General features: G+C 44.3%; 1 protein-coding gene across 1 annotated transcript; it reads right to left on the bottom strand.

Moving 5' to 3' along the window:
• Positions 1-3,970: 3,970 nt before the first annotated feature.
• On the bottom strand, positions 3,971-4,942 carry MGRG2 (mas-related G-protein coupled receptor member X2). The gene has a single exon (XM_006093843.1). It carries the CDS (start codon positions 4,940-4,942, stop codon positions 3,971-3,973), a length of 972 nt encoding a protein of 323 aa, XP_006093905.1.
• Between the last annotated feature and the right edge of the window lie 4,676 nt (positions 4,943-9,618).

Here is a 9,618-nt window from a genome sequence, read left to right as displayed (position 1 = left end):
TTCCTCACCAGGAGCCACAGTAGTCCCTTCCAGGATGCTCAGCAGCAGGGACAGGGCCCACAGCAGGGCACACATGCCCGCTGACCGGTGTCTGGGGCGGCGGCAGCGGTACCAGATGGGCCACAGGACAGACAGGCAGCGCTCCGTGCTGATGGCGCTGAGAAAGCTCAGGCCTCTATGTAGGCAAACACGGACACAGTCATGAAAAAGTGTGGGATGGATATGGAGATGAGAAAGAAGTATCTGATGAGTATTTCTAGGGCATCTATAATATAACAGCAGAGTAAGAGGAAGTCGGCTCAGCCCCACCAGGGCCATGATGGCTGTCAGTAATTGCAGGATTAGGAACTCCATTTTGAAAGTTTGTTCTCTTCCACTTATGGATGTGAATTCGCTGCTCCAGGCTGTGACAGATGGATTCATGGTCGAGAACCCTCCACTGGTGCCACTGGAACAGAAACAAGACTTGAGCACCTGGTGCATGATCAGTGAGTCTCATGGGCACCCTGCTACCTGGGAATTACTGTCTGCATTACAGAGATTATGATTCCAAAGGCATCACCGCCTTGGAGTCCTGGAACCTGGATTCAAACCCAGTTCTCTCTGACTCTAGAGTCAGGCTCTCTCTACCCAACATGGACCTTCTGACATTGGAATAGTCTGTAGTCCAAATACCTCCACTCATAGTCGGAAACCATGTCATGTCTTCCAGAGGCAGGAGGAGCATAGTCTCCACAGGTAACGTGGGATGACAGCAGGACTCGGAGCTCACCATTGCTTCTGCCCTGAATCTGAGATTTCCTTTCAAGGGCTCAAAGTTGAAAGTTCCAGCCATGACCTCTGGGTTTTCTCAGTGACTGAGAATGTCCATCCTCCAGAAAGAAGATCGTGATTTTGGGTTCTTTATGATAAGATAAATGGAATACACTCTCTTGTTATGAGGGGTATGCGTATGACCTGTCCTCTTGTGTTGGAAATGGCTGAGTGTGTCATCTCTATGAGGACAGGAGGTACTTTTCTCCTGAACAGTGGTGTGTCTAGTGGGACACAGTTTAATTCACTCTTATAATGGATTTCTTCCTAGAGCAGACAATATAATAAATATAAAATACTTATAGTTAATAGTGTACTCCCACTTTAAAAAACACACACCAAACTAACTACATTTTATTATCAAAGCATTTATGATGATAGCAAGAGATTATTCTAAAAATTGAAACCCAATAGGTGCACAGAATCAAAGAAACAAACTGAGGAGATATAATGAGAAATTGATCTTATTGATCTCAGAGAGAGAGAGAGAGAGAGAGAGAGAGAGAGAGAGAGACCAGGAAAACCAACTATTGGGAGATGATAAGAAGAAATGGATTTCTTCGTTTGACATCAAATTCCATTTCCAGCTTTTCTACCCTCCTCTGCATCCTGGGAGACTGGTCCCTTTTCCTCACCACTGGACCCCTTTACCTCAGTCTCCTGATTGCTCTCAGGAAGGAGACACTGGCATTTGGTTGGAGGGCAGGAGGAGGGCAGGTTTAAACTCCCTGGCTCTCTGATGTCAGGCTGTGAGTTGGCCATGGTGGTGTTACTCTACCTAAGGACATAGCCCCTGTCTGGTTGCCTTTCTTATGGTCAAAATGACAACCACCACTACAGCCATAGCCTCGCTGTGTTCTGGTAACTTATCTTTCCCTTTACCCTTCAGCAGTAGCTCCCTTTTATGACTTATCTTTAGGGCCCTCTCCATCTTCGTCAATTTCACTTACTCCTGCTCACCCCTTTGTACATAGTCCCTTTATTAAACTCTCTTCAATTACTCATTAGTTTGTGCCGTGTGTTTTATGCTGGAACAAAAAAGATATAAACATAACAAACAAATCCATGGGACAGTAAGCTAATGTGTGCAAGCTGAGGTTGTTAACAACAATTCAGGTTTGAAAACAATGGCTGTGAAGCAGAAAGAACCTGGGTCCCTCACAGCCTAAGTTACCAGCAATCAAAGCTTCCCTGAGGGAGCTTCATGTCTCTGGAATCTCCTTCATGGGTGCCCATGGCTCCTTGAACGCTCCACCCCAAGATGCAGTTGTGACCATATGGACTAAGAGGGAGAAAACAAAACTGCCTTTGAGAGAAGATAGTTCTGAGCCGACTCTTACCTGAGCACCATCTTATAGTTGAAGGTGGTGAGTAGAAGAAGAGGAGCTTTCCGGGGAGTGCTGAGCACCAGAGAATGCTCTCCTACCCCTGGATAGGAGGTGTCTGCAGGAGCAGGAGTGGAACCTGATGACCAAGAGAGGCTTATCAAGATGCTGGGCAGCCCCTGTGACTTCCTACGCAAGGGGCACTGGCAAATGAGATTATGTAGATGTGAGACAAGGGCCTCATGAGATGCTTCTCATTTGCCCTGAGTGCAATGACTTATCTGTTCCTCGCTCCATCTTACCCCATGTGGTCCCCCTCCAGTGATGAATGTTTGAACTGGAGCCTGTCACTGCCCACTATGGGAGTGTGCAGGAAGCCCACCCAATAGGTAATATGATCTTGCATAGTTAAATAATAGTTTGCTTGGCATTCAGGGTTTTGCATGGCCTGGATCATCTGATCTATTTCCATTTACTCCCAGGAGTAATGAATGCACCTGAGTTTATTTCAGAGGACACAGGAGTATAGAAAATAAAAATGTAAAGAATCTCCTAATCTCAATCACCAATAGCAACCGATGTTTACAGTTCCCATTTTAACACTTTTACAACTTATTTTATAGCTTTGTGTAATGAAACCTCCTTTCTAGTTGTGACTTATCAATATCAACACCTGTGTAAACTGTGTTCCCTTTCAGCAGATAAAGAATTTAGCACACCACATGCACTACTTGTCACCTGTCTCTCTCCCCCAGGACATTTGTTAGCTAGATTTCTTTCACATGATGTGGGGACAACCAGTGTTTTCAGCTTCAGTTCCTATGACTTCCTTTCATGTGCCCATGCTGCAGCCAAATGGAGTTACATGGCATTTCCTCAAAAAGTTAACTATGAAGCATTGGAAACAGTGAGATAAACTTATTCACTCATTTCTGTGTTTACCCAACTCTACTAATACTGTGTGCTATACTGTGCCAGGCAGTGATCCAGGCAGAGAAGATGCTGTGGACAAATGCTACCAGAGGGCCTTTCACAGGCCCAATTTCTTGGACTGTGCTTATCAAAAGATACCATTTTCCCTAAACCCAGACAACCCAATGAGATTAGAGGTAGGTCAACTCATTTATTCAAGCTTTTACCCCGTAGAATGCCCCCAACCACAGCACTAAGCACAAATGTAAAGGACCTATAGTCTGAGAGAAACATAGGGAATCTTCATTTTCTATCCAATCAGGTAGAACAATTTCTGAATGACTCTTTATGGTTTTGCATAGGGATTCTTTTTTTTAACTTATTAAATATTACCTCAGAAGTCAATAATATATTAGAGGCTTCAAATGTATTAACCACTGATGTTTATGAAATACTTAGTCATATTTGACACCTGGCTGAGTCCTTTACATCCGTTTTCTAATTTATTCCCCACTATGATTCTATGAGCAGATGATTTCACCAGAATATACAATGAATTAATGGAGGCTTGGAGAGGAGAGCTGCAGAACCAGGACTTCAGACCTGGGTTTGTCTGATTCATAGAGGAATTCTTTCTGTTGCAATGAAGATTGTAAAAAAAATCATTCAATAAATAAATTCAAAAAATTACATGAGAAATTTATTGGTAATGTCAAGGATGATGGAGAGGTATAACGTTCAGACTAATGTTTTCTCTGAGAAAAACTAGAATAGCCAGATTAAAAACAACCTATTTGAAGAGATTGGGGAATCACTGACACATTCTGAGGCTGAGGCTAAGAGAAGACTAGATACTTTCCAAGCCTGGCAGGGCAGCAGTGAGTCTCAAAGTTACTTCAGACTGATCAGGACAGAGGCTCTCATCCCTGTCCCAGACTTCTTTCCGACATGGCCAGGGTTTCCCCAGGAAGGCTTTCTCCAGGTTCATCCACCACAGGAGTGTCCTGCAGAGCCCTCTGGAGAACCAGTCTCAGGGTGTGTCTCCGCTTCCACCATTGTTGCCTGAAGGAGCCAACGAAGAAGTAAATGATCGGGTTGGCACAGCTGTTGACACAGGCCAGGGGTACTACAAACTGGTTAAGATGAAACAAGGCATCAAACCAGAATAAGAGGTTCCATTGGATGCCGAAGGGCAGGCCACAGAGGAGGAAGACCAGCATTGTGAGCATGATGGTCACGAAGAGCCTTGTGGGCGGCATCCGATGGGAGCCACACAGCAGTCTGGTCATCAGGGCCAGGCTGGATCCAGAGAGAATCACAAATAACAAAATCAGCCATGACACAGTGATGAAATTCGATGCTGAGCACCAACCATCCATTACATTCGATCTAATGAAGCCACAGTACTTCCCATCCAGGATGCACAGCAGCAGGGACAGGGCCCAGAGCAGGGCACACATGACAGCGGACATGTGTCTGGGGCGGCGGCAGCGGTACCAGATGGGCCACAAGACAGACATGCAGCGCTCCGTGCTGATGGCGCTGAGAAAACTCAGGCCTGAGATGTAGGCAAACACTGACACAGGCGAGAGAAATCTGGTAATTACTTCATCGACAAAATCAAAGTCAAAAAGTAAAAGTATACTATGTATAAATGGGTAGCAGAGTAAGAGGAAGTCGGCTCCCGCCAGGTTGAGGATGTAGACAGAGAAGGCGTTCCTGCGCATGCGGAAGCCCAGGAGCCAGAGCACCACCGAGTTCCCTGCCAGCCCCACCAGGGCCACGATGGCTATCAGTAATTCCAAGTTCTTGAACTTTGTATGAGATCCATGGAGGACCTGATCACTTCCATTGGTTATTGTGAGGTTGGACTCCCACGCTGTGGCTGTCATATCCGTGCTCAGAAACCCTGCAGTTGTGGGCCTGGAAACAAAACAAGACTTGAACACAGAACTGAATTTAATGTCTCTGCATTTTAGAGAAGAAAGAAGCCCATTTGCAAAGGAGAGGGAGAGGGGCAAAGGGTTTGAATAGAGGTGGTTGAGACAGAAATATGGAAAGTGGGGTTATTAAGTGATTTTCTGATGATATGTGTAATATAAAAGTTATTTATTGTTGCTCTGTGTGATTTGGAGTAAAGATTTCTTTGCAGATCAAGCATTTGTGTAAGAGAATTCTCATGGTGGTGGTGGAGTTAGAAAGTGCTTACTTCTGTTTTAGAAAGGGCTTTGGATGAAAAGAGAGAAGCTCTTGCAGAATTTAGGTGAGAAACATAAATATACTCACACATAGGTGAAGAGTAGCAGCTGATGAGTGCTTACATGGTATTACCTCTTTTAATCCTCCAAATAGCCCTATGAGGCCAGTACTATGCCTATACCCATCGGGCGTATAGGAAAACAGAAGCAGAAGGAGGTCCAGTTCTCATGTGCACAAGTGGAAGAGCCTGGATCTGAACCCTCAGGTCTGTGTCAGAGTGTTCGCCCTTCCCCTGTCTTGCAGCCCCACTACCAGGGTGGTGTGTCCGGTACACAAGGGAATGGTGGGGCAAGAAGCAAGGAACTCTCAGGGACAAATCTAAAATGGAAACTCACTTATGTGTTTTATTAAGCTAGAATAGGCAAATTTTGTAAATAACAAGGGAGTGAAGATTATCCAGTGTGGATGAAGGGGGTGGAATCTAGCTGAGAACAGACCAGAGAGCCCAGGAGCTCCTTCTTGCCTCTGCAGAGGCTCCTCAATATTTCCAGCCACTCCAGGCGCACCCAGCACAGGCGTGTCAGAGAGGAGGGAGGCAGGACCTACTGGCCACAAAGGTAGTTTCAAGGACTGAATGATCTATCAGTCTTAGTTCCTACAGTTCTGGTTTAACAAATGAGATGATGGAGGGAAAACACAACCTCTGATATCTCCCTCAGGGCATAATGTACCTTTCATTCATGGAAAGAATCACAAGCCTTATCTGTAAGCCTATGTATTTTCTATTGTCTCCCTTTTAAAACTCAAAACTCAATAATGACGATTAGATTTTTCTGTTTTTTTCTCTCTTGGTTGTTGTTGTTCACTATTGTATCCTCAGCATTAAGCACATGTCCCTTCGAGACCATCTGCTATAATATCATCATTTAACTCAGGAAGAAGCTGAGGCTGAAAGAGTCAAAGGATTTTCCTGAGATCACAGGGTGAACAGCAGGTCCAATGTCAGCCCTGGCCTCCTGGAGCCCAGCCTGAGGCTTTCCCACTGTTCCCTACCTCATTGTGGGATCAGCACCTGAGCAAATTCTTCATGTGAACTCAGAACGTGAGAGAGCTTCAGGGGTGAGGAAAATGTTAGTTGGTCTAAATACCCATTTCCTTCACTCTCACATAATAATTCTGAGAGTTTTAGACCAGAAATTGGATTCTAATTCCAGCCTTCATTCATGCTTGATAGCACCATGTGACCAGGTGGTAGCCAATGGGAGGTGAGCACAAGTGATGCAACCAATTTTAGGTTTTGCCTTTCCTTCCCCTCTTCTCCTCTGGATGGAAGCTGATGAGTCTGGGAGCCCTGCATGAGAATGAAGTCACCTCTCTAGGGCTTGGGAGCAGTGATTTGAAAGAGCACAAGTGTCTGATGCCTAGAAATCATCAGTCCAGTTCTAGTAACTTCTCTTGCGCTTCTTTTTAGGGCTACCAAAGTGATAAACTTACATTCTTAAATATATTTACATATAACCACCTGAAAAGTAAAGTACATTCCATCCTCAAGGCATTTGTGATGAGAGATACATTATTCTAAGAAAATGACACCCAATAAAGATGAGCCTACAGAATCTAGTAAAATAAATGATGAGATGTAATGAGAGGTTTATCTACTAGTAATTACATTGAGAGACAAAAAGTCCTGGGAAAAGCAACTGTGAGGAGACTATAATAATAGATGTGTTTTCATAATTTTCCATCCAATCTAATTTTCAGCTCCTCTATGTCCTATTGATTTGCCTCCCTACTGGGCTCCTTTTTCCTCTGGCTCCTGGTTGCTCTCAGGAAAGGGTGACGGTAACCGGTGATTGGAAGGCAGGAGGAGGGTGATTGAGGTTTTAACTCCCTGACTCTCTACTGTGAGTGGACCATGTTAATCTACCTAAGCATATAGCTTCTCTCTGTTGGCTTGTTATGGTTACAGTAATGATTACAACTACAGCCATAGCCCTCCCTGTGTCTGACAACTTATCTTTCCCTCTATCCTTCAGGGTGCGCAATGGCAATAGCTCCTTATTATGACTTATCTTTAGGGGCCTCTGTATCTTTTATTGACTTCCCTTAGTCCTGCTTACCCCTTAGTACACTGTTCCTTTATTAAACTCTCTTTTGTTACCCATTAGTGTGTGCCTTGTGTTATTTTCCTGACTAGCTGGATGCAAACATACAACAAAGAAAGAAAGAAAGAAAGAAAGAAAGAAAGAAAGAAAGAAAGAAAGAAAGAAAGAAAGAAAGAAAGAAAGAAAGAAAGAAATCCTTTGAACAGCAACACAGCAAAGTATGTGTGAAACCTGAGGTTATTAACAACAATTCAGGTTTTAAAGCAATGTCTGTGAAGCAGAAAGGACCTGGTTGGTCCCATGAATCTCCCACAATCTAAGCTACCAACACCCAAAGCTTCCCTGAGGTAGCTTCATGTCTGTAGACTCTCCTTCATGGGTTCCCATGGCTCCTTGCATGCTCAACCTCAAAACGCAATCAAGAGTATGTGGGCTAAGAGGGAGAAATCAAAACTGCCTTTGAGAGACAATAGTTCTGAGCTGACTCTTACCTGAGCGCCATCTTGTAGTTGAAAGTGGTGAGTAGTAGAAGAGGAGCTTTCCGGGGAGTGCTGAGCACCAGAGAATGCTCTCCCACCTCTGGATAGGAGGTGTCTGCAGGAGCAGGAGTGGAACCTGATGACCAAGAGAGGCTTATCAAGATGCTGGGCAGGCCCTGTGACTTCCTGCACAAGGAGCACTGGCAAATGAGAATCTGGAGATGTGAGACAAGGACCTCACGAGATGTTTCTCACTTTTTCTGAGTCCAGTGATTTATCTCTCCCCCCATTTTATCTCATCTGGTCCCCCTCCCTGTGATGAATGTTTAAATTGGAATTTGTGACTGCCCATAGTGATCCTGTGCAAGAAGCTCACCCACTAAGCAAACTCTTCCATAGCTAAAGAAGAGTTTGTTTGACATTCAGGGTCTTGCCTGGCCTGACTCATCTGATCTGTTTCCAATTACTTCCAGAAGTAATATATGCATAATATTTTATTTCAGAGGACACCATAGTGTGCAAAGTGAAATGTAAAGTCCTTCCTAATCTCATTCCTCAATGTTTACAGTTTCCATTATTACTATTTTGTTATTTTATAACTTTTCATTATAAAGCTACATTTCTCTTTTTGATTTATCAACATCAACAACTGCGTATACTGCATTCCTTTCTAAAATATAAGAAAATAGTGGGAAAGAATGGGATGGGAGTAAGTGGAAGCTACACTGACATGCTCCCAGGACCAAACTGGAATTACAACTAAAATGAAAAAACAACATTACCCTGAATAATCAAGTGAAGACTAGATGGAGAGATCCCTGATAACCAAGGATGGAAAGTGGAGACTGCATACAGACTGGTAAAAAGGGCAGAGTCAGGAAAGGGCAGGCCAGGCTCCCACAGACAGAAGCTCGATTTCTAGAAAGGTTTCTCAGCTGTGGGGTGTTGCCACTGAGAACTCCTCCCCAAGCTGCGGCCCCCAGCAGAGAGGACCTCAACTGAGAAAGATGTTCAGGTAACATCTGGCTGTGTAAAATGGCAGGGTTGTTGTCTGCCAGGGAGAGATGACTGGAAATGCAGTCACCCTCTTAAAGGGACAATGCACAAAATTTTGTTTGTAGCCATTCACCTTGTGCTCTGGCAGAGGGAGGACAGAATGTATTGGAGCTGTGTGAGCAGAATCCAGGGTTAGGGATTTTGAGTTTAGAGCTTGGAAGGCAGACACCCTGTTTCCTGTGTTGAGTCATTCCCTCACACTGCAGAGGTCATCTCTCTCAGGCAGACCTTTGCTATCCAGGTAGTTATTGCCTGGCTGGAAAGAGAGTTGACCCCCCTACTGGAAAACCCCTCACTCCATGGTGTGGAGTTTCTGAGGCCCATTAAGAGACTGAGAATAGCAATTAGCCTCCAGATAGAAGCACTGAGGGAAAACCACTCACCACTCTGTGGATATTGCCTGAGGGCTACTCAAGACTTAATCCAATCAGGGTGCAAGCAGAGGCAGGTTTCTGGAGGCCTTGAGTCTTTGCCTGATCTAATTAGTCAGAAACACCATTTGGCACTGTCCTGCACTAGTGATTGGGAGGCATAGCTGATTTACCTAGTGCATAGTCACAAATCCAAATAGACAGCCAAAATAGGGAGACAAAAAACCAGCTCCCAAATGAAAGAACAAGAGAATTCTTCAGAAGAAGAGATAAATGAAAAGGAGATAAGAAATTTATCTGATATGGAGTTCAGAATAATGATGATAAAGATGCTCAACAGCATGAAAAATATATAGTA

Source organism: Myotis lucifugus, unplaced genomic scaffold (genome assembly GCF_000147115.1).
Source record: "Myotis lucifugus unplaced genomic scaffold, Myoluc2.0 scaffold_124, whole genome shotgun sequence".
NCBI lineage: Eukaryota > Metazoa > Chordata > Mammalia > Chiroptera > Vespertilionidae > Myotis > Myotis lucifugus.
The sequence above is the reverse complement of the archived record's forward strand: the minus strand, read 5'-3'. Positions and strand labels throughout refer to the sequence as shown.